At 39.1% G+C, this 25,526-nt stretch overlaps 1 protein-coding gene across 4 annotated transcripts in view; it reads left to right on the top strand.

The window, feature by feature from the left end:
* Positions 1 to 25,526, top strand: part of NEDD4 (NEDD4 E3 ubiquitin protein ligase) — a 133,970-nt gene that overhangs the window by 51,600 nt on the left and 56,844 nt on the right. For 2 of the 4 annotated variants that reach the window (XM_032342639.1, XM_032342638.1), the window contains one exon: positions 9,542 to 11,129. The exons of the other annotated variants lie outside the window; for them this stretch is intronic. In XM_032342639.1, the coding sequence (XP_032198530.1) occupies positions 9,570 to 11,129 (1,560 nt within the window). In that variant the 5' untranslated portion in view covers positions 9,542 to 9,569. The remainder of the gene's footprint in view (positions 1 to 9,541; positions 11,130 to 25,526) is intronic. 4 annotated transcript variants of the gene reach the window in all.

Genomic DNA, 25,526 nt, shown 5'->3' with positions numbered 1-25,526 from the left:
TTTAGGCATGGTGGCCATCCTGCTGCCACGGGGTCTAACTTTTTAGAGAGGTAGGCGATAGGGCGTCTCCAAGGCCCTAGTCTCTGAGTTAGAACCCCCTTAGCAAACCCTTGCTTTTCATCGACAAACAGGTCAAAGGGTTTAGTTATGTCCGGCAGGCCTAACGCTGGGGACTTGAGGAGCGCTTGTTTAATATGATCGAATGCCTGCTGTTGTTGTTCGGTCCAGACGAAAGGGGCATCCTGCTTGGTCAAGGGGTACAGGGGAGCCGCTATTTCTGCAAACCTAGGTATCCATAGTCTACAGAAGCCCTCTGTCCCTAGGAATTCCCGCAATTGCCTAGGGGTTTGGGGCGGTGGAATGTTGAGTATAGTCTTTTTTCTTGCGGCCGTTAACCATCGCTGGCCATTATACAATTCATAACCCAGGTAGGTGACCTTAGTCTGGCAAATTTGGGCCTTCTTTGCAGATGCCCTATATCCCATTTGGCCAAGGGTTCGTAGGAGGTCCCCAGTACCTGTTTGACAGTCCTCCTCATTTGTTGCTGCCAATAAGATGTCATCGACATATTGGAGTAAGATCAGGGAGGGATGCCTTACCCGGAAATCGGCCATGTCCTGGTGAAGGGCCTCATCGAATAATGTGGGGCTGTTCTTAAATCCTTGTGGCAGCCTTGTCCAGGTTAACTGACCTGAGATTCCCAATTCTGGGTCCTTCCACTCGAATGCAAAAATGGGTTGACTCTGGGGACTTAATCTTAAACAGAAGAAAGCATCTTTCAAATCTAGGACGGTATACCAGGAGTGGGTCGGAGGCAAGGTGCTAAGTAGGTTATAAGGGTTAGGCACGGTAGGGTGGATGTCTTCTACTCGTTTATTGACCTCTCTTAGGTCCTGGACCGGCCGGTAATCATTTGTACCAGGTTTCTTGACAGGTAGTAGAGGAGTATTCCAGGGAGACCGACATGGGGCCAAAATGCCCTGGTCTAATAGCCGCTGTATGTGCGGTCTAATGCCTTGATAAGCCTCGTTAGACATAGGATATTGTCTAACATTGACAGGGATGGCTGTCGCCTTCAATTGTATATGAATGGGGGGCTGCTGGATAGCTAATCCCATTTCTCCCGTTTCCGCCCAGGCATTTGGGTAAGATGTGAGCCAGGGTTTTATGTCCCTTTGAGGTTGGGAGGATTTTTCATGCAGTCTATATTCTTCTTCTAGCTGTAAAGTGAGTACATGCAAAGGGGTCCCATTAGGGCCGGTCACTGTGGGTCCTTTTGGCTCAAAATGGATCTGGGCTTTTAGCTTGGTTAAGAGATCTCTTCCTAGGAGTGGGTAGGGACAGTCAGGCACGTGGAGGAACGAATGAGAAACTTTACCTGAGGCCAAATGTACTTTCCTTTCCGTGGCCCAATGGTATTGTTTCCCTCCGGTGGCCCCTTGTACCCATGCCGTCCGGTCACTTAATGGTTCTGGGGTTTGGGTTAAGACAGAGTGTTGTGCCCCGGTATCTACCAAAAAGGTGACTGGTTGCCCCCCAACAGTTAGGGTTATCCTGGGCTCAGGGGGGGGCTCCTGGCCCTGACATCCCTAGTCCTTATCCAGGGCCATTAAACTTGTTACCCGTCTGATATTTTCCTTGGGGTTATGGGGTCTTTTGGGGCAGTTTTTGACCCAATGTCCTCTTTCTTTGCAGTAGGCACATTGGTCTCGGGGTTTCTTTGGGCAGTCTTTGACCCAATGTCCTCTTTCTTTGCAGTAGGCACATTGGTCTCGATTTGCCCCCCTGCCTGGCTTTTCTGTTCCTGATCCTTGATTGCCTTGCACTACGGCGGCCAAGATTTTATTAAATTCTTTATTTCGCTTGTGTTCTCGTTTGTCTTCCCTTTCCTCAGCTTCCTTTCTTAATCTTTCTTCTCTTTCTTCCTTAGTTTCTCTCTTATTATAAATTTTTTCTGCTTCCTTTAACAAATCTTGCAATGAGAAATCTTGTAAATTCTCCAGTCGCTGTAACTTATTTCTAATGTCTGGCGCTGACTGCCAAATGAATGCCATGGACACATTTCCTCTCTGTTCATGACTGTCAGGATTGAAGGGAGTATATCTACGATAAGCCTCCTTAAGTCTTTCTAGGAAAGCAGTTGGAGATTCTTCTGAGCCCTGAGTGACCTGTCTTACCTGAGCCAAATTGGTGGGGCGGCGCCCCGCATTATGGAGGCCTGCTATGAGTAACTGGCGATAAAGACTTAGGTGGGTCCTACCTTCAGCCGTGTTGAAATCCCAGTCAGGACGGGTCAAGGGAAAGGCGGCCTCGATCACGTTTGGGAGTTGGGTAGGTCTTCCGTCGTCTCCCAGAACATGTTTTCTGGCTTCCAGAAAAACTTTTTGTCTCTCCTCTGTAGTAAGAAGAGTCTGCAAGAGCTGTTGGCAATCATCCCAAGTGGGTTGATGTGTGATTAGAATGGACTCGATTAAAGCGGTCAAAGCTATGGGGTCCTGTGAGAAGGAAGGGTTATGGGACTTCCAGTTATATAAATCTGAGGCCGAGAAGGGCCAGTATTGAAGTTGATTGCCTGAATTCCCCCCTTGGCGCAAGGGAAAAAGTTTGGAAGATTTCTCCTGTGTAGGTTCCTTGCGACCCCTAAGTCTTCCCGCCATTGGGGATGGTGAGGGGCGGCGTTCCTCCGGCAGATCACCCAGTTCTTCCTCAGATTCTGAGGAATTTGGTATCTGTGCTGGTGGAGGGGGGTGCTGGTAGGGAGGGGGGTCCTCAGTTAAGAGGTCTATTAAGGGGGAGTCATCAGGAGGAAGGATATTCTTTGGCTTAGGACGCCGGGAAGAGGTGGAATCACCTATTACAGGATATAAATTGGAAGAAATAGGAGGTTTGGGAGGGTTAACAGGGCATAGGGGAACAGAAGGAGCGGAAGGCGTTGGGGAAGGGATAGAGTCTGGAAGGGGCTTAGGCTTTGGATAAGCAAAAGGAGAAACCCAGGGAGGGGGGTCCTCAACTAGATTTTCCCAGACTACTATGTAAGGGACTTGGTCCTGATGGCCCTGGGGTCCCCGACTGAAGACTTGCTCCTTGACCTGTAAGATAATAGAGATGTTAAAGGTCCCATCTCTGGGCCATCCAACATTAAAGGTGGGCCATTCAGAGATACAGAGGGTCTGCCATTTTTTTCTTTTGATCTCCACTGACAGATTATTAGCTCGGATCTGAACGTCTCTCCAGTGATCTAACGTGAGACTCAAGGGGGTGGTAATAATTTGCCCCATTTTATAACTTTGGAAAGAAAAAATCAATTATAGACAGTTAAGGTTTTAATAGGACAATCTAGTCATAGGAGACAAAACTTTTAATATCCGCCCCCAGATATATATATATATATATTTATATTCCCTCCCAATATGTATGATGTTGCAGACAAGGGGAGGGGGACCTTTCAGGTGCTGTCCTGCTCGCGTCCCTCACGGGAACTTAGGAGCGTCTTAGCTAAGGTCTATCCGTATAAACCCCGGACCAGGCTACTCCATGGAGTAGATGACCGTTATGCCGTATGACGCTCCGCGAGACTCAGGGTGCAGCCCACTCAGACTCCGTGGCCGAAGGCGGTGGAGCCACACAAACATTCATATAGTCAGGCATTCCTCAGATTCAAACAGGTTAGACACCCTCCCTTTAAACAAAATGTAACCTTTATGACCAGTGTAAGGAACATATAACCACATTTAAAGACATTAATAGGACAATTTAGACATTAGACATAGGAGACAAAAACAGCTAACTGATTCAGACGGTCAGGAGGATCCTTCCTGACTCACAGACGGTCAGGAGGAGCACAGAGGCTCCTTCCTGACTCACAGACGGTCAGGAGGAGCACAGAGGCTTCCTCCTAACTCATAGACCCTCGAGGCGTCCCCCGGGGTGGCAGGGGAGAAGTCCGAGTTCGTCAACTCCTTCTCCAGCTGCCCACAAACACAGATCAACTACTTAGTTGCTGAAAGGTTGCGGCGCAAGAACATAAAAACAGACAAACAGAAAGACAGAGACACAGATGCTGGCCAGCTTACCTCCCGGTGGGGATTGGCCGGGGTCTTGGGTGGGATTCCAAGAGATCTCGGTGGAACCTCCAAATGAAAGACCCTCGATCCGCACCCAAGAAGCAGACACCAAGCCTCCACTGGATGCAAGTTGCAAGAGGTTTATTGGTTACACAGGCGCCTGCGGACGCATCAGCCTTTGTGGGCTGAGCGCCCCGGGCTAGGTTGGGGAACAGATTATATAGGGCAAGGTTGGGGTGGCGGGAAGCGAGTTTACAGAAGCAGATGCTTGGTTACAGGGGTCTGATTGGTTAACTTAAATCAAGCATTGTTAGGCACTGTGTTCAAGGCAAGGACATAATGGTTTGTTCTGGCGGGAGGCGGTGGCGGGAAGCGATCCTACAGAAGCAGATATGCATGGTTACAGGAGTCTAATTGATCAGTTTGATTCAGGCATGATTGGGCGTTGGGGTCAGGGCATTCTGGCAGTTCCTTGGGGCAGCACTCTGGAAAGTCCCGGTACATTTCATTTCTCATTTGTCTCTCCTTTTGACAGACCGGGTGACCACAGACAATGTGTTGCCATCAGGCTATGGGGACAATAAGTTGCTAAAACAAACCTTACCAAGGAGGAAGGGGTCTTTCAGTTTGCATTTTTGCCTTTTCTATAGACTGGAGATTTTTTCCACCTCTGTCTCTACAGATCTTCTAGATGGGACCAGGTGAAATTTAGTATTTGTGTTTTTTAAATCATGAAATACACAAACAAGTGCATATAATATAAATCCTTACTTTATTTTTATTTTTAAAAAGATTTTATTTATTTATTTATTTATTTATTTTTGAGAGTAAGTGAGTGAAAGAGAGAGAGAGAAAGGGAGCGAGCAGGGGCAGAGGGAAAGGGAGAAGCAGACTCCCTGCTGAGCAGGGAGCCCAATGCAGGGCTCCAACCCAGGACCCTGAGATTATGACCTGAGCCAAAGGCAGAGGCTTAGCCTATTGCACCACCCAGGCACCCCTAAATCCTTATTTTAAACAATAAGACAATCTGCACACTTATTACTCAACTTAAGAACTAGAACATTACCAAAATCTACAACCCCGCTTCGCCCTCCCCAGTAGCATCTCCTTGTCTTCCCCCACAAGTAGTGGCCACTGTCTGGAATATTGTGCTTATCATTGCTTTAAAAAAAAAAAAAAACTTGTTTATCATGTATATATATATATATATCTCTGAGTAGAGTTTCCTTTGTATATTTTTGAATTTATTAAAATACCATAACTCTGAATCCATTCCTCTGTGACATGTTAACATGTGCCATTTAACATGTGCCAACTGTGTTGGATACTCTGCTATGCATTAGAAATACAGCTTTTCTCAAAAAGCAAGAAATAGAACAGGGTGACGTATGTCATACTAATCCTCTGACTTGTTGTTAGTCTTTGCAGGTATTTGAAGTCTGCATATCACCTGAGATGTTTTAGAAACTCTAGCCATTCGTAGAGTAACAGGCTTGCTTGTATAGCAGTTAATGTCCTGTGCTACTATAAATGTCATTCATGTTTATTCCCCTATAGCATTCACAACTAAATTAAGAACACATCCTTTTCCTAGCCAATTCTCTTCGGAAATGTATGGCGAAGGGCACAGATAAAATTTTAAGCAGAAACAATTTCTTGTCCTCTGGAAAATATTTGTAATATATGTGTTAATTTGTTTTGGAAAAAAAAAAAAGAGTAGGCTTTTATCCCTCTTGTTCAGTCCATTTTAAGACCTACGGGTTATAAGCCAGCAGTTTGGGGATGGTGATGATGATACTAATGGGACATTTCTGAACGTTGTGCCTTGAAATGAAGTCTACCCACCAATACGAAAGTCCATGCTTCTTTGTCACTGACCTAAGAGATACACCTGCATACATTCAGCCTCTGAAGCTTCAGGAGATGTCTATATTCTGTATTCTGAATGGAGATAACTATGCTTCTCAGGTTTAGTGGTTGTATTGGTTAGGGTTTTCCTGAGAAACTGAACCAATAGGAGGAGATACACACACACACAGAGGCAGAATGAGAGAATGAGAGAAAGAGAGAGAGAGAGAGAGAGATCTGTTTCAAGGAATTGGTTCATGTGATTGTGGAAGTTGGCAAGTCTGAAATCTGTGAGATGGGGTGAGCAGGTTGAATATTCCGGTAAGAGTTGATGTCACAGCCTTGAATCTGAGACCTGTAGGGCAGGCCAGCAAGCTGGAAACTCAGGCAGTTGTAATCTTGATGTATGTAATCCTGAAGTGGAATTGCTTCTTCTTCAGCAAATCTGCCTTTGCTCTTAAGGCCTTTAGTTGTTAAAGAGGATGACCACGTGATGGAGGGTCATCTGCTTTACTCAAAATCTACCGATTTAAATGTTAATCACATCTGAAAAAATACCTTCCTAGCAACATCTAGACTGCCGTTTGTCCAAAAAACTGGGCTAAAGAGCCTAGCCAAGTTGACACGTACAATCAATCATCACAGTGGACTTCGGCCTTCAGAGTTCCAGTCAGTGATGAGGGTTATCCAGAGTCGGTCGATCATCGCATTGTTTTCTTTGTAGATCATCAATAACCAAACTCCTCAGAATGTGGGGCCCTGAGCTTCAGTCTGATCCTCACACATTATTCATTTCATTCCAGAAGGTGAAATTCTTCAGGACTTGCATAGATTCCTCCCAGATGAGGGCTGTCACTGCTCTCCAGCTCTTCTCCACTTAAGTTTGGGGTTACGCTCCTCTTTTGGAATATCTGACTAAGGGGCTGCATTTTGCCGCCAGTTCTCCACTCACATGCAGTCCCAGCCCAGAGCCAGCAACGCACCCTGTTGAGCCTCTCTAACAGTTGAAACTCAGACTGGCAGGCTGAGAAGTGCATGTGATTCTCTCACCTTCTTCTTCCTTGGCTGAAACCCTCTGAAAACTTTCAATCATCATCCCTTCTTGTCCAGCTGCGGTCCTTTTTGATATTTCTTCAGAAGTGATAGCTGGATCAACTTAAAAAAAAAAATCCTGAAAGAAAGCTTTAGGCAGTCAGAGTAAGTGTGGTGACCATCCATCCATCCATCCATCCATCCATCCAGATTTCTCTCTGGTGCTACTTTGTGCTTACTCGGTGCCCAGCACGAGCCCAGGAAGATCAGAAGAAAAGTGTAGTTATGGTCCTGGCACTCTGCAAGCTTGAAATCTAGTTGGGGTGCTTGAGACTGAAGCTTCTAGTGAAGCTTACCAAAGAGAAAACATTTATCTAGCCGAATACCTGAGGCTCAGTTATATCAACAACCAGAGGAGCTTTGCCTGTTAACTAGATGTTTTAGGCCACAGGCATGAGCAGTTAGATCTCATTAATTAGCCTCTTAGATGTGTTCCCTTCTTTGAGTTATGAGACCCCTAACTTAGTTGAGGAAGAAAAGCTAAAGTCATTTGAAGACAAGGTGAAAAGATGGAAACCCTTTCTTCTATAAAGAGAGAGGATTATAAGGGAATACTTACTGAAGTCTGTAAAATCCAAAAGGAGGTAGGTTATATAAAACCAAAATTACATAATAATTTTATTGCTAAGTATACAATTATTGTACATATTCTGAAACATAATACTATATCATCCTAGTCAGAAACATAATTTCATAAATTCCATATTTCTATTTCATCATATTCTAATTGATTAAAAATACTGTTTAGAAAATTATGATTGAGAACAGATCTATCTTAAGGCGTTTTCTTTTTTAAACAAAGTACAAGTATATGTTTTACATATTTACTTTTACTTAGAAAAAAAAAATCTTACTTAGAAAAATACAACTTGGGTGTAGTACCATGTGGTGTAAACAACTGAACTATTTTACTTTTTACTTTCCTATGAATGAGCCAGTATATATTTATTACTGGAGTTCCAGCTATAAAATTCAGGTAAGGGGTTTAAATATACCCTAGAGTATTATTTAAAAATAAATTTGTTTCTTTCAAATAGAATACCAACCTTGGTCTATGACATTTAGGGGAGAAATTAAAATATTAAACTTTTATTACCTAGTAAACTGAAAATAAAGTAAAGGTTAAATAAATACAAAGCAGAAAAAATATATATACAAAATCACAACCTCTAGGAGGACAAACAGTCTACTGTTCTCTACTGTGGGAGCTTTATCAGCAGTAGTAAGTAATTCCACCTCTAGGGCAAGCTAGTATTCAAAAATGTAAACAAGTATGTACTTTGTTTATATAAAGAAATGTGCGGCACAGTTTGTATTCTTTATAAATATCAAACAGCTAAGTGGATTGTTTCAACACACCAGTAGGGGCCAGCAAAGAGCTCTTAGAATTTTCAGAACAGAATTGGCATTGAGATATGTTTATTTGATGTGTTAAATCCTTTTTTGACTTCTTTACTTACCATACCACTCTCTTAAGTGAATGAATTGCAGAGACAGTGGAATAAAATATCTGGTGTGCTCAAACTATATTGGGGTATAGTTTTTCTGTCTAATCTGCATATATTTTTAATGGAATGTTTGCCTAGGCTATTTCTTGGCAGAGTTTTAATAGTCAAAATATAAATGGCATCATTTAAAGACTGTACTACTTGGCTGGAAAAGGCCTTAAAATTACAGGAGAAAATGCTTGGTGACAGCTTCTCTTAAAACTTTTCTTTCTCAGACCTATGCTCAATTTTTCAATAGTATTACTAGGCTAATTTTGTATTTCTATCCTTAAGCTTTCACTTTTCATAAGTAGTGTTTTGGAAGCTAAACTATTTATCTATCTGATTTAATGCGTCTGTTTTAATTCACCCCAAAGTTTTGGTACTTCCGAATTTATTCGTCTGTTGAATTCACACATTAAAAAAAAAACCAACAAAAACAGAATATATGCCTTTCTGCACTAACTAACTTGACGAGATTCCTAGTTTGGCTGTTCTTTGGAAATTCAATCCTTGATTTGATACTCAATTACATGGGGTTTCATTCCTACCAACTTCCTGTAATTCTATCCCTCTGGGTAAAAATATTAGTGGTCAAACTGCTGGGGAAAGTATAGGCGCTGTGATTCACATGGTTAAATGTTCATTTAGTAGAGCAGAAGTGAAAAAAACACTGTTTCAACTTGAAATGCTAGAAGATTGTTGTTCTTGTGTTACTCATTCATGCAAATTGGAGAAGGTATAATTGAAACAAGGTTGGCAGTGTTTGAGGCAGTGCGCTGCAGCTGAGCTCAGCTGAAAGGTCGCTGGAAATCAAGTGCTTTGTAAGTGAAGGCATTTTGACTACAAGCAATTCAAAATATGTGGAAACGTCAGTCCCAGGAATGGGTCGTCTTTTTCTTTCTATGATATCTGGTATCTAAGGTTTTACTTAGGAGAAAGACTGCTACTTCAGAGCTCTTTCAGGCACCACAAATGATTTTTTTCCTCTGATGCAGCCCAGCTGCCGCTAGCCTGTCTACCAACAGAGATCTTTGTTATGACTTTCAGCCCTTAACATGTTTGGAAATGAGAACAAATGGCACAAAGCTTACGATTGCACTTTGCAGCCCGAAGAAGCAATACTTACCCTTTGTCAGAAAGCTCCGGAGATGATTTGGAGAGCAGTGTTCACATGTGCTTCAAGAGACCAAGCCGGATTTCAACGTCTAACGTTGTGCAAATGAAGCTGACTCCTAGACCGACGGCACGAGCTCCGTTGATGCAGGGAAGTGTTAAGACTCAGGAAAGACCATCTGTGCCTTCACCTGAAAATGTTAATAAAAAGAGCAGCTGTCTGCAGATTTCACTACAGCCAACAAGGTACAGTGGATGTCTCCAGCCTAGTAGTGTCTTAGCTGATGGGGAGGATGCTTCGTGGACGTGTGTCTTGAGGGACGGCATGGAGCACAGTGCTGTGGCTGAGAACGAACTGAACCCTGTGAGTGATGGTGACCTTGTGAGCAGTCCTGCCCTTCGCAGCCGTAGCCTTAGCAACTTTTCCACCAGTGAGAATGGGTCTTCCAGCAGCAACGGTAGTGATTACGGGTCGTGCACCAGTATCACGAGCAGTGGTTCCTACACAAACAGTACCATCAGCGACAGCAGTGGTTCTCCTTTTCCACCAACGGATGATCCTTTTTTGGGTGGAAATGTCCCTTTCGACGGCACCTCCAATAGAACTGTGCCAAACAGGAACACGACTCCATGTGAAATTTTCTCAAGAAGCCCAAGTACTGTTCCTTTTGTCCAGGATGACTCGGAGCGTGGACTAGAAATTATGAAATTGCCAGTGAGCAGGAACTCAAAAATTCCACTAAAACGTTGTTCATCTTTAGTCATTTTTCCTCGGAGTCCCTCAAATACCCCACCAACTTCTCCCACAAGTACAGAGATTCTTCCAAGCAAAGGATCCTATCAGACCTCACACCAGTTTATTATTTCTCCTAGTGAAATTGCCCACAGTGAGGATGGGACTAGTGCTAAGGGATTTCTTTCCACAGCTGTCAATGGGCTTCGGTTATCGAAAACAATGTGTACTCCCGGGGAAGGAAGAGACATACGAGCACTTCACAGGAAGGGCTCATTACAAAAGAGAATTGCTGTTGCACGTAATAGTCCGAATCAACCTGCCTGTGAAAAGTCACCTGAAGGATATTCCTGTGTCTCTGTGCACTTCACCCAACAAAAAGCAACGACATTAGATTGTGAAACAGCAAATGGTGATTGTAAACCAGAGATGTCAGAAATGAAGCTTCCTTCTGATTCAGAGTGCATTAAGCTTATGCACAGGACATCTGCACATTTACCATCCTCTCAAAACATAGATTACCAAATAAATATCAATGGACAGTTGGAAAGACCAAATTTACAGATAAACAAAAACCATGCTGTTTTACAAAGAAGTATTTCATTGGGAGGAACTTACCCAAATGTTTCCTGTTTATCCAGCCTTAAACACAATTGTTCCAAGGGGGGACCATCACAGTTACTCATAAAGTTTGCATCTGGAAATGAAGATAAAGTTGATAACTTATCAAGAGACAGTAACAGAGATTTCACAAATGAACTATCTAATTCTTTAAAACATTCTTATGAGGTAAGTTTCCTTTGGTCTTTGGGTCTTGGTAAATGTTAATTTATACCAGAAAAGCTTTATGAAATATTTGGTTAAAATTTATTATGACTTAGCTAGCAAGTGTTTTATAGTCATAATCTTTGTATTTGCAAATCTGAAGGACCCCCAATAGTTTATCAATCTATTTGTTATTTTACCAGTATTGGAATATGCATTGAAAAGAAAGAAGAAATCTTTCCAAAGTGATTTAAGGCATGAAACATTTCTGTAGCACAAAAACAAGCTTTAAGTAATAATTTATTTCATAACATTTTTACCTTGGTATATTTTTTTTCTTTAAGGAACATAGCATTTTTATGTCTAACTCCAGATTTGATTCCTCTTTCAAAAATCTTCATTCAGTATTCACCCCCTTTAATCATTGTGAAATAAGGTAAAATATAGAATGCTTATTTAAAATATTAAACAATAAAAAAACTACATAAAAATGTAAAAATGTCCCAAATGAACGCGAAGAAAATGTTTCTCTAAAATATGTGTATTTAGTAGAACATTGATAAAAACGATTATTCTGCATGTTTAAAGCAGAGGAAAAATAAATGGCATTTGCATTTGTATATACCCTTAACCACAGGAATTTTGTTTCCACCCAATTTTCCTTTAGCTACCAGTTAAGACTGCTTCTAAAATGTAACTCGGTCTTTCAACAATATTGAATTATAAATTTTATATTTTTTGAATTTGGTTTCAATTGCTAGGTGTTTGCCATACTCTTCTAGTTACCTTAGTAATTTGTTATTTTGATAATTTTGTTTATTAGTCATTTAACTCTAATCATCTTAACCAAAATAGTTTTTTATGTAATTGAGTCTTTCCAAAGTATTTGAACTTAACTAGATTTTCCAAAGTATTTGAACTTAAGTAGATTTTAAAATTTCTGTATTTGGAAGGTCTTGCCAGATTCCAGGAAATTAAAATTTTTTTCTGGCTCAACCAATTCTAGATGACAGTACATAATAGTTTAGGGGGAAAAAAACATCTTATCTGTTTCTCTGTGTTTATATAACTGAGTATCTATATTTAAAAAATTTTTTTTTTACTTCTGGACAAGTGGCTTTAGGTAAATAAAATATTAAGTAATTGAAAGTTTTCTCTCTTTTCAAATTTCATAAATGTAATTATTGTTGCCTAATACCCAGGTGTTAATATCAGCAACTACTTTACTGAAGATGAATAAAGATCAGATTTCAAATTCTGATCGATATTTTAGGATAATTTTATTTATAAGACTTTTAAAGAAACTAGTTTTTAGAGGATGATAATCCATGGAACTGTTTTGCCTCCTGAAAGAAAGCAATGAAGTGACATTATAAAGAAACATATTAATAATTTGCTAATTGAATTACATGTACCTTGTAAACTTATCTTACATTTAAGGAAATAAATCTGAAAGGAATAATTAAACTAGAAATATTTATAGATAAATGTATTTATAGACATAGCCTTAAAATAGTTGATTTTGTGGTAATATTATAGCTTGTTGTTAATGCTAGTAAAAAGAGGTATTTTTAATGTTTTTTCATAAAGTGTGACTAAATGCCTTTTGCATAGCAAAAAAAAATACACACTTTTATTGTTTTTTATTTAATGTAGGTAAGCTAACTTAAATATTTTTTTGTGACAGCCAAATGTCTAGCTTTGTGCACATTCTGTTTTTTGGGAGATTATTGGATTTTAAATAGTTCAGAAATGTGTAATCTTCTGGAGAGCTTTAATTTGTTCCTCCATTTAATGTTTATTAAGCAACTCTACATAAAAGTATTGGTAAGCAATGCTGTAACCACTAAATTCAACATAAACTAGATCTAAATTGATCTAATTGATTGGTAAAGGCTTATTTTAAAAGGAAAATGTGAATGTTGTTTTTCCTAAACTTAGCAGTGGCAACAATACAGGGATTTTAGAAATAATCCTGTGTTTATCAATAATTATATATTAATCTAATTATAGTGGTATATTGTAACTCATTTATAAATAAACAGCTCCCAAAATATTTCCCATGACTCCAGTTAGTCTGGGTTAGTATTCTGATATGCTGAGTCTGGATTCACATTTAACAAGTTGATATTAGAGTAGCATTTAGTAATGTCAGCTATCTGTACCAAGCAGCCGTGAAATTAAATCACTGCTTTGGTCAGGGACCCTGGTTTTTAAAGCCCTGAGAGTCTAGAAATTCTTTTCTTACGTGTTTAGCTACCAGTCTCCAGCAGCATAATATCCCATTTCTAGCTCTCTATAGTAACCACTCATATTTTAAAATCTAGTGAGAACTTTCACCTGTATCTGCAACAGGGCTCTGTTCTGTGTTTACAACTTAGAATGAAAATGGGACTTTGTAGTCTGTGTGATAATGTTTATTTTATTTATTTGCTATCAAAGAACATAACAATAACTGACATATGTTTCTTATATACACTTGCTGAAATACAATATTACTTTTGTAAAGGCTGGGTAATGACATTTGACATGAAAGTAGGTAGTTGATGTTTTAACATTGTCTGTAATATTTTGTCAGCTCAGTCAAGAAATAGTTTTTATCTAGTTATAAAAATGACTCTTCAGTTTTCTAAACTCTATGGACAGTTTACTCAGTTGTTACTTTATTTTCTCCTGTCTATTGTTCTCTAAATCACCTATGTTGTTAGGATGCTCAGAGATTTTGTTATCCTATTATTTAAAGTACCTCAGCAGGGTGCCTGAGTGGCTCAGTGAGTTAAAGCCTCTGCCTTCGGCTCAGGTCATGATCCCAGAGTCCTGGGATCGAGCCCCCGAATCGGGCTCTCTGCTCAGCGGGGCGCCTGCTTTCCCCTCTCTCTGCCCGCCTCTCTTCCTACTTGTGATCTCTGTCTGTCAAATAAATAAATAAAATCTAAAAAAAATAAAATAAAATAAAGTACCTCAGCATTGTGCACAAGTTTGTACATGTCTTCCATTCTTCACATAGATGCACATTTTTATCCAGAAGTTTGGCTTTCCATTTTTTCTTTATGTTACAGATCTTTTCTTCATTTCCTGTTGCTTCATCCTGGGTGGGTAAATTGTTTAAGCCTGGTGTGGTAGAACTTTAAAAAACCCTTTCTCAATTATTTCAAAAGCCTTTAATACTAATCTCAAGATGACACATTTTAATTATTTACTTAGTTGTTCTTCTAAAATAAGTGTTTTAAATATGTATTTGTTTTAGTGTTCCATTATTTTCACAGTTCTGTTAATTTTAGCAGACTATTTAGAGACATTTGGTTAAATTTATTTTAAACAACACTTAATCTTTCCTATAAAAACTAATATAGTTTATAAATATTGACTCTAAAACTGTGATGCAACAATGTGAATGACCCATTTTAGAAATTTGGTAAGAGATGTACACTTGTGAATGCATATCTCTTAGAACTGAGGAACTAGAATATTTTTAAAAAATTTTTTAGAAGATTTTACTTATTCATTTGTTTGACAGAGAGAAAGAGATCACAAGTAGCAGAGAGGCAGGGGGGAAGCAGGCTCCCTGCTGAGCAGAGAGCCTGATGTGGGGCTCAATCCCAGGACCCTGAGATCAGGACCTGAGCCGAAGGCAGAGGCTTTAACCCATGAACCACCCAGGCACCCCCTAGAGGAACCAGATTATTAATCTCAGAGTGGTTCAGGGAGCTGAGTTGTTTGCTTCAGAAACACTTCCAGTTTCTCTGTAGATATGATTTCTTTAATTCATTCATCTGGCACACATTTGAGTGCCTACTGTTTGCCAGACACCGACCCAAGCCCTGGGAACAAAAGATAATAAAATACGGTCTCCTTGGGGGAGCTCCCACGCTAGTAATAGAGATATGCTGGTAAACAAACAGAAATTCAGTCTAACGGGTGATGTGCTAAAATAGAGGTGTGTATAAGAAGGTGAGAAAGGTGCAAGAGTACTCTTGTGGTGGAGAGGACCTGGTTGATAGAGGGAGACTTCACGGAGGTGGTGACATTTGAGCTGAGTCTCGGTAGGTGAGTTGGAGTTCACCAGGCAGAGAAAGCAAAGAGAGTGTTCTGGAGTAGAGATTCTCAATTTCGGCACTGTTGACATTTGGACTGGATACTTTTTCTTGTGGGAGTGCCGTCTGCTGCCTTAGGATGCCCAGCAGCATCTCTGGCCTCCACTTCTTAGATGCCCGTAGCACCCCTCTCTTCTAGTTGTGACAATCAGAAAACGTCTCCAAATGTTGCCAAAGGTCCCCTAGGGGCAAAATTGATTCCTGTTGAGAATCATTGCTCCAGGCAGAAGCAGCGGCACGTGCAAGGCTAGCTGTGTCAAAGGGGATGTCATGAACTAAGAGAGAGGATCCAGGAGAAGGGTGGATTGAGAGGACAATGGAGAAATCCTGCGGTATTAGGTTCATGTATTGAGAGGGCGCCCCTGGGTGCTAGTGGAGATACAAGATCAGGGCTCCGGAGAGAAGCAAGGGCTGGAAATGTAGCTCGGGAGTTAGAAGTAGAGTCAGTACTTATCTAAGGATGAACCAAAAAGCATAAACGTGAGATGGGAGGGGGTAGTAAATCAGAATTCTGGGAACCACAGACTATGGGGGACAGCAGAAGAAGAGATGATCAGGAGACTAAGAAGAGCCACTGGAGAGGCAGGCCAGGAGAGCAGGAAACCCAGAAGTCAAGGGAAGGGACAATTCAAGGAGGGCAGCATGCAGGACCACAGAACCCACGCGTCTGTGGCGGTTAGGAGGTCTGTGGTGACTTCAGCAACAGTGTGATCAGGGGTAGAGCGTGAAAGCCGGGCTGAAGAGAGAATGAAACAGGTGAGGAAGAGAAATACCAGTGTTATAAAACAGGCATGAGTCAGTGTGGGCACGATATATACTGAATGGTTGGTATACAGAAGACGTGGTGTTGGGTGGATATAAATGCACAAATTCTCTGTCCATGAGACTATTGCAACCTAGTCTCTACGGGGAGACGGGGCTTCTAGTTCTCCATTCTTTTGCCTTTGAACTATAGTAAAAGCAAGTATGAGCAGTGAAACCAGATCTGGAGATTCAGTAATCTGAAATTAAAGAAACAACATGTTAGGAGTGCAAACTTGACGCTGCCTGAGTAGTCACAGCTCACTTTGAACAGTATCATTCTTAACTTTCTCCTCCTATCTCCGCCACCAAAAAGGGGATGAAACAAAAACAGAGCCTCCCCATAGGAAGCAAGTCAGGGTTAAAAGGACGGTGGCTACAAACTACTCAGAAAATAGACGTCTCTGTCTTTCTGTCATGGGCTTCTTCCGGGATATGGAGCCCACCGTGTACTAGCTGTTGTGAGGCCTCCCCCTTCTAGACCCACTGTCCCTTTGCATTTGGGTGACAGTGAACAAGATAGACCAGGAGAAGACAGGACCAGGAGGCTGTTTGGGCAGAAGGGGCTGAGCACAGTCCCTGTGTGGGGCTGTGTTGAGGTCAGCAGGGTGGTTAGTAGGCGTGAATGAGTGCTAAGAAAGGGAACCAGTGATCTTGTCAACATGTCCAGGAAATACCTGAAGTATTGCTCAAGTGTGTGATTCTGTATTCTTTGTTTGCCCTGTGTGAGACTGGAAGACTATAGTCAGATGAAGACAGACACTTAGCAATGGAAGAAAGCATTTCAAGACAAGAGATGAGCCAATCTGTCCGGACATGGGAGCAGTTGTTGAAAAGCAATTTTACAAACCCTGGGATTTCACAAAGCTTCTTAGGTAGAACTAGAGCAGATCTGAGAACTTGAAAGGGCAAGTGGGTAGCTTGTTTTTGTACCTTGCAGTTCAATTCTAGGGCTAGTAACACAAAGAACATCTTGACCAAGAGAATCCATGATCTTTCTAGTTAGGATCTAGATATCTGTGGGGGTGGGAAGTAGGGGGGAACATCAGGCTTTCTCTTGATTCAGGTGTGTTACAAAACCACCATACTGTGAAACATTGTGTAATATGCCTTAATAGAAAAAAATATTACAAAAAAAAATTATATCAAGGATATTGGTGGTACAATAGACAATCTCTTTAAGTTCAGTTGTTTGTTAAATACAGAAACATTCTGGGTGCCTGGGTGGCTCAGTGGGTTAAAGCCTCTGCCTTCGGCTGAGGTCATGATCCCAGGGTCCTGGGATCGAGCCCTGCATTGGGCTCTCTGCTTGGCAGCAAGCCTGCTTCCCTTCCTCTGTCTCTGCCTGCCTCTCTGTTTACTTGTGATCTCTGTCTGTCAAATAAGTAATAAATTAAAAATCTAAAAAAAAAAAATTAAAAAAAAAATACAGAAACATTCTTTACTGATTTTTTGTCTTTTGTCCCTCTTACAAAAGCTGAGTGTGTGACATTTTATGATATAGCTAAAATAATATTATCCAGGACTACTTCCTTTTTTCCCCTTTTTCTCTCAAATTTTTGTTGGCAAGCTGCCCTCTAATGTTTTGAAGATTGCAACTGGAAAATTCCTTAGGTTGTCAATTGGGCCAGTAATTCTCAAATTTTCATGCCCATGCACATCTCCGGAGATCTTATTAAAGGCAGATTCTGGTTCTATAGGTCTGGGATGTCTGAGAGTTCCATGTTTTTAACAAGCTCTGAAGTCATATCAATGCTGCTAATTTCTCAAACACACTTTGATGATATTCTTTTATGAGAACAATTTATAGTTGAAGTATCTGATGAGTCTTTCTCCCACTTTTACATACAGCAGAGCTACAGATATACTGTAGCCAGGGCCAAAATAATTTGCAATGAATTTTAAGTCTACTTAGGCATTAGACTCATTATTGATTGAGACCATGTAATATAGAAGAAGAGGTTGTTTGGACCAAGAAACTTTCAAGGGCAAGATTGCCTACCTGCTTTATAAAAGAACTTTAATATGACTCTTGCAGAATTCTATTAAATTTTCCAGGATTACATTTTAGTTTCATTTAAGAATTTAAAAATATTAGTCTGTAACATTTGTGGTTCTACTTAAGGAAAGCTCTTAAATTTATAATGGCTCTAATTCTGGTCTATGTTCTTTTTAAAACTGTTGCCTACATTAGTTTTTTTCCCCCGCTCTCAGCATGAGATTTGAAAAATTCACAATTGAAATATTATATATTTCTTAAATATTTTGGCTTTTTCAAGCGATATCGTCTATCTCCTTTATGAACATTTTGAATCTTTTCAATATACTTTCCTATAGCAGCACCAATTAGGGTACTACCAAGAATTTTTAAATCTTGCACTGGTTTGTGTAATGAATTGAAAAACCATACATAATCAGTGCTTACTTATGAACTATCCTTTTGATAGTTCTATAAGGAGAAAATTTAGAAATTCATTACATACAACTTTGTTATGCTTCTTAAAAGTATTTATTACTTCTCAAATATAAAGCAGGACATGAAAACTTAGGACCTGTCCTCCCATTGGAGCACTTTAAGAAATCTTGGTAGCTGGTTTTTGTAGACTTTGTAAGCTGCTTGTGGCTTAGCCTAATTTCAGGGAGCCTAATAAGATCTTAAACATTTCAGGTAAGAAGTGGGGAAACAGAAGCATAGCAAAAAAATAGTTAAAGATGGGGAGATAGAAATAGATAGGCAAGCAAGCAGACAAGGAATTGTAAATTTTCTAGACTTAATCATGGGTAAACTTTTCTGGGTTCTACTTTACTGGGATATAAGTCCCTGAATCGGGGACTTTTTGTCTTACTCATTGCTATATTCCCAGTACCTAGCTCAAAACTGACACTCAGTAAATATTTATTAAATTAATAACCAAAACAAAGGGACCCTTTAGAATGGTACAGATGACTGTAGAATCCTGATAGATGAGGTGACCAGACAGCCTTGCTCAAACAGATCACCAAACTAGGATATTTAAGGGATGCCTATAATGATGACTGGGAGCTACTTGACGCTTCAGCCTTCGCATGAAAGAGCAGCACTCTTAAATGAATACCTTGTCCCTGGGGTGGATGCCAATGGAATATTACGATCGTGACTCAAGGATTAGTTTCCACAGTGGAGTCTGATTCATAGCCTACATATTCCACTAACTGGTACCATAGAGCTATGTGTCTGGATGGAGGCTCAGATTAAGTTTTCTGAAAAGAAGATTGAATGGGCTAAAACTTTAAAGGGTATTTAAACAAAGGCCATTTGACCAGCTTTAAATTTATCATTGTTTAATAGAGTGACTTCATTCCAAACGATGTCAGAACTGGGTTCTCAGAGTCGTTCCTGGAGTTTCAAGTAACTGTTTTAGCCAAGAATGACCTTTACGTTTTTCAAGGCTGAAAGACAGAACCTTCTTAAAGAGTCATAGAGCTTAATGGAAACCAAAGTCATCTTCAAAGCAAATGAGTTTAACAAGTATTTATCAGAAATAGAATATGTGCCTGCCGTGAGTAGCAAATATAATTCCTGGCTTTGAAGAGTTTACAGTTTAGGTGAGAAGACAGCAGAATCTATTTAAAAAAAAAATACAACTAGAGGACAATATAGTATAGCATATAATAATGTCCATGTACCTACTTCAGGTAGGTGAGCACCTAAACTCTGAGATATGTGATTACCTATCTAATTTTTAACGAATTTAAATTTTTATCAAGATAACATGTGCCTGTTTTAAAAATAAGGTGTTATTTCTTTGAAAATTCCCTTTCTACCTTTTTCTCTTGTTCTTTCTTCCTAGAATTCCAGTGAGCCAAAGTATACATCTCTTGGATTGCTCCTATAATTTACTTTTCTCTCCCGTTTTCTGGTGGTTTTTGTTGTTGTTGTTTATTTGTTTGTTTGTTTTTGCCTCCTATTCTTCCAATTCTTTCTGGAAGATTTCCCCCCAAGTTACCACTTCTCTTTAATTTTAAAATTTTGGTTATTTAAATTTCGAAAGTTCTATCTTATTTTCTGGTGATTCCTATTCTTATTCTAGTTTCATAAATATAATCTCTTATTTCTTTGAAAATATTTTACTTCAGCTTTTTTTCTGTTTGTTTGTTTCCGGTTTTGTTTTTTTTTAAGGGTTGTTATGAATCCTGCATTGTCAATGGTTCTTATGGGTCATTTTGCTTATTGTTTTCTGTTTCTCTTTGTTATTGAACATTTTCCTTCAGGTGTCTGGTGAACCTTGGCTGTCTCTTCATATTTGAGAATGAGTCACTACTAAGTGATCTGGAGACTCTGTAATTGGGTGGGGCTTTTTAAACTGGTAGGCTTCATTGCTGGGAGACTTCTGACTGTTAGTATCTCAAAGTTTTTTCTCAGAGTTCAGTTTGTTTCCTCCACAAAAGAAGCTTCCATGATTGCCAAGTTATGGTCCTTTTTTTTTTTTTTTTTAAACATAGGCTCCAACACAGGGCTTGAACTTGTGACCCTGAGATCAAGACCCGAGCTGAGATCAAGAGTTGGATGCTTAATCAACTGAGCCACTCAGGCTCCCCACCTAGTTATGTTCCCTAGCCATGATTAGTGATAAACTATGGATGAAGGGGATTTCTTTAGATTCTTAAGCTGAGTTAGTTCAGTTTGGTAAACACCTTAAGAGTGATATTTACTTACCAAATCCTTAAGGTACTGTTAGTACCTCAGTTAACTTACAGTAGGTGAGGTATCTGATTTTCATACCTATTGTCTGAATATACATTGTGTATATTCTAGAAGTGAAGATACACTTAGAAAGACTAAATTAAACATTCTTTGTAATAGAATATGTGATTTCCTTAACATATTTCCTAACCTTTTACATTCTTGGCAATCCATTTAAATGTAATACCCATGAATATCACCCTGTGGAAGAGAATAGACTATTAAAAATATGTTTGAGGAAAAGAAGAAAGAGGTAATGGTCATGGCCTCCTAGTGGAATATGATCTTGGATGCTTGCTGTCACTTGAACTTGAAACTTTAATTATGATTTTTTAAACTTTTTAATTTTTTATAATTTAAAAAATACTTAAATTTTTAAAATATTAAAAATAAAAATATTAAAAATTTAAAACAAAAACATTTTTTAAATTATGATTTTTTTTTAACTAAGAAATCTTTTTAACCCTGTATCTGTGAGTCCAGGTCCTTTCTTATTGCCATTATTGAGTGAAAATTAAGTGTGGGGATTATTATTTAAACATATTACTGGAGAACCAGTTTATCTTTCAAATATTTCTTTTTCTATTCTTTTGATTTGTGACCCAACATTTTTAGTTACTCTGTTCTTTCTGATTAATTTAATTTTATTTATTTTTAAAGATTTTATTTTATTTAAGATTTTATTTTAAAATAATCTCTACACCCTGCAGGAGGCACAAACTTACAACCCCAAGATCAAGAGTCACGTGGTGCACCAAATGAGTCAGCCAGGTACCCCCTGATTAATTTTATTGATCAAATAACACATACAATATATTTCTACCTCCTTTAACACAGTTTATGAATTTTATTATGTTCTTTTTCTTCAGTAATTGTTATAAACTACCTACTTTTTGTTCAATTACATTTTAACTTTCATTATGGAAAATTTCAAACACACTGTGTGCCCCCAGTAAACTCCAGTTTCAGCTGTAATCAACATATTGCCAGTCATGTCATCCATCTTTCCCCTCCCTTTTTTCTCCTGGATTTTCTTTCTTTTTTCTTTTTTTCAGTAAATCCCATACATCATATAATTTTACCATAAATACTTCAGAATTCATCTGTAATGGATTAAGGACCTTTTAAATATATGAAAACTACAGTACAGTTTCACACTTAACAAAATTAACACTAATTCTAAACTGTTTTGACTAGAACTCTACCTAAGTCATTGGGATCGTTTTATTAATGACATAGCTCAAGATGGTTACCTCTCCTTTAGGTGTGTCTGCCTAAGTCTTCATCTCCTTTATGATGTTTATTTCACTTTGGGGCTGAGCATGTCAATTATTTACCATGGAATTTTCTGTTTCTTTAACCAGATAATTTTTGATAATATATTTGTTACCAATAAAATTGAGGCTTTCACTTTGGAACCTAAAACTAAAAGGTTATAGTTAGGACTTAGGACTGGAATTTATCACCTAAACTACACCTTACCTCAATTTTAAATCACTGCAAATCTGCATTTAGGGTTTAAACGTCTAGGATACCCACATTCTTCATCCCTGGGTAGAATGAAAATGTACACTATGATGAATTAGCTATATTAATTCCTCTTATTCCTCTTAATGCTTCTCTGAGTTTTAACTTCACATTTATGAAGTATGAAATTTATGAAACTTGGCAGAGTTACTTGAGGACTGAAAATTTCATGTCTGTTTGGCAGATAAATGGTGCTCAGTAAAAGTCAGCCATTATCTACCTTATAATTTGTGGTGAGACTACATGAAGGTACATTGAATTATACAGTAAATTGAAAAGTACCACATTGTGTAACATAATAATTGTTGTTTTATATGTATATAAAGTGAATCATATACACATTTAAGAATCCAGGTTAATAATTAAGTAATAGAAAATGCATGAAAAGACCATATTAAAAAAACAACATTAAAACAGCAATAACAAAAACACTGTTGGGGGCACCTGGGTGGTGCAAGCAGTTAAGCATCTGACTCTTGGTTTTGGCTCAGGTCCTGATCTCAGGGTCCTGGGATTGAGCCACATGTTGGGCTCCACGCTCAGCACAGTCTGCTTCTCCTTCTCCCTCTGCCCCTCCCTCCTGCTCGCTCTCTCTAAAATAAATAATTAAAATCTTTAAAAAAATAATAAAAATGTAAAAAGCACAGTTCACCCTTGAACAATATAGAGATTAAGGGTGCCACTCCCCCCATCAGTCACCGTGCAGTTGAAAATCTGCATATAACTTTTGATACCCCCAAAACTTAACTACTTATAATCTACTGTTGACTGTGGAAGTCTTGCTGATTGACAGCTAATTAACACATATTTTATATGTTATTTTTATATGTATTATATACTATATTCTTAAGCCAGAGAAAAGTTGTTATTGAGAAAATCAGAAGGAAGAGAAAATACACTTACAGTATTGTACTGTATTTATAAAAAATATTCACATTTAAGTGGACCTGTGTAGTTCAAACCCGTGTTATTCAATGGTCAACTATAACACAAAAATACGGACTAGAAATCTGGGGAAGCACTTCTTCATAAGACTTGATCAAAGATCAAAATACATTTTTAAAGGAATATGGTTTTTCCAAAGCCTTATTACGAACTAAAACACAGCTCCTTTTTCTTAGACTCAATTTTGATATGCATATTCTTGGGGGGAAAACTACATCAGTACTAGATGTACAGAAGAAATACAGAAATAAATAAGAATTATACAGCAAATTCATGGCAGGAGATAAGTAGCAGCTAGAAAGTCCAATTTGTGGGCCACAAAGCTACTCTTAATGTACAACTTACAGTTTTAAAGAAGATGATCCTATCACTTTTTTTTTTTTAAATGCCTCATTGAAAACAGTGATTTGGATACTATTTTAGTGACTTTATGTCATTGATAGAGTCAGTTTCTAGCCATAGATGATAGATTCTTTCTTTTCAGTTTGTAAACTAAAGAGTTCCAAATTGCCTCAGTTGGTCTTGTTTTTATTTAATGCACTTTATTTTTTAGAGCAATTTTAGGTTCACAGCATAGTGAACAGAAGGCCAGGGTTTCCTATAACCTCCTACTCTGAAACATGTAGCCTCCCCCATTACCAAGAGCCTGGGCCAGAGTGGAACATTTATTACAATTCATGAACCCGCACTGACACATTTTTACCCTCCAGAGTCCAGAGTTGAATTTAGTGTTCACTCTTGGTGGTGTACATGCTGTGGGTTTGGACAGATTATAATGGCATGTATCTGTGCACCATTACAGTACAATACAGAGTAGTTTCACTACTTTGCCTCTTCATCTTCCCTGGCAACCAGTGATCTTTCTTCTGCCTTTATCGTTTTGCCATTTCCAAAATGTCACATAATTGAAATCATACTGTAGGTAGTCTTTTCAGATTGGTTTCTTCCACTTAGTAATACTCATTTAAGTTCCTTCCACGTCTTTTCATGACTTGATAGCTTTTTTTTTTCCTTTTTCTTTTCGTACCGAATAACCGTTCATTGTCTGAATGTACCTTAGTTTATTTACACACTCAACAATGGAAGGACATCGTGGTTGCTTCCAAGTTTTAGCAGTTGTGAGCAAAGCTGCTGTGAATGTCTGTGTGCAGGTTTTTATGTAGAGTTAAGTTCTCAGCTCTTTTGGGTAGATACCAAGTGGTGTAATTGCTGAGTCATATGATTCAAGTTTAGTTTTTTTTTTTTTTTAAAGATTTTATTTATTTATTTGAAAGACAGATCACAAGCAGGCAGAGAGACAGACAGAGGGAGAGGAAGGGAAGCAGGCTCCCTGCTGAGCAGAAAGCCTGATGTGGGGCTCGATCCCAGGACCCTGAGATCATGACCTGAGCCGAAGGCAGAGGCTTTAACCCACTGAGCCACCCAGGCGCCCCTCAAGTTTAGTTTTTAAAGAAACTGCCAGCTAACATTCTGAAGTGGCTGTACTATTTTGCAGTTCCATAGTCAGGGTATAAGAGTTCCTGTTGTTCCACATCTTTACCAGTGTTTGGTATTGCCAGTGTTCTACGTTTTGGCCATTCTAAATATGTGTGTAATGGTATCTCATTATTTTTGAAATTTGCATTTCAAAGCATATGATGTGGCACATCTTTTCATATGCTTATATGCCATGTCCATCTTCTTTGGTGAGGTGTCTGTTGAGGTCTTTGGCCCGTTTTTAAGTCAGGTGTGTTTTCTTATTGTCAGTTTATAAGCCTTCTTTATATATTTTGGATAGTAGTCCTTCGCCAGATATGTCTTTTTCAAATATTTTCTCCCAGTCTGTAACTTGTGTTTTTATTCTCTTGACAGTGTCTTTAACAAAGTGTCAGTTTTAATTTTAATGAAATCCAACTTATCAATAATTTCTTTCATGGAACATCTCTTTGGTATTGTTTTTTTTTTTTAAGATTTTATTTATTTATTGGACAGAGAGAGAGAGAGAGATCACAAGTAGGCAGAGCAGCAGGCAGAAAGAGAGGGGGAAGCAAGCTCCCTGCTGAGCAGAGAGCCCGATGTGGGGCTCTATCCCAGGATCCCGAGATCATGACCTGAGCCAAAGGCAGAGGTTTAACCCACTGAGCCACCTAGGTGCCCCCCCTTGCCTTTTTTTTTTTTTAAATGTGAGTAGCCCATCATCCCAGCATCGTTTGCTGAAGAGACTTTCTTTTCTCCATTGTATTGTCTTTGTTTCTTTCATTAAGGTCAGTTGACTTTTGGGGGATGGGGTAGCTAGGTGATGGGTATTAAGGAAGGCACTTGATGTAATGAGCACAGGGTGTTATATTCACT

The sequence above is a fragment of the Mustela erminea genome, chromosome 5 (assembly GCF_009829155.1).
Source record: "Mustela erminea isolate mMusErm1 chromosome 5, mMusErm1.Pri, whole genome shotgun sequence".
NCBI classification, from domain to species: domain Eukaryota; kingdom Metazoa; phylum Chordata; class Mammalia; order Carnivora; family Mustelidae; genus Mustela; species Mustela erminea.
The sequence above is the reverse complement of the archived record's forward strand: the minus strand, read 5'-3'. Positions and strand labels throughout refer to the sequence as shown.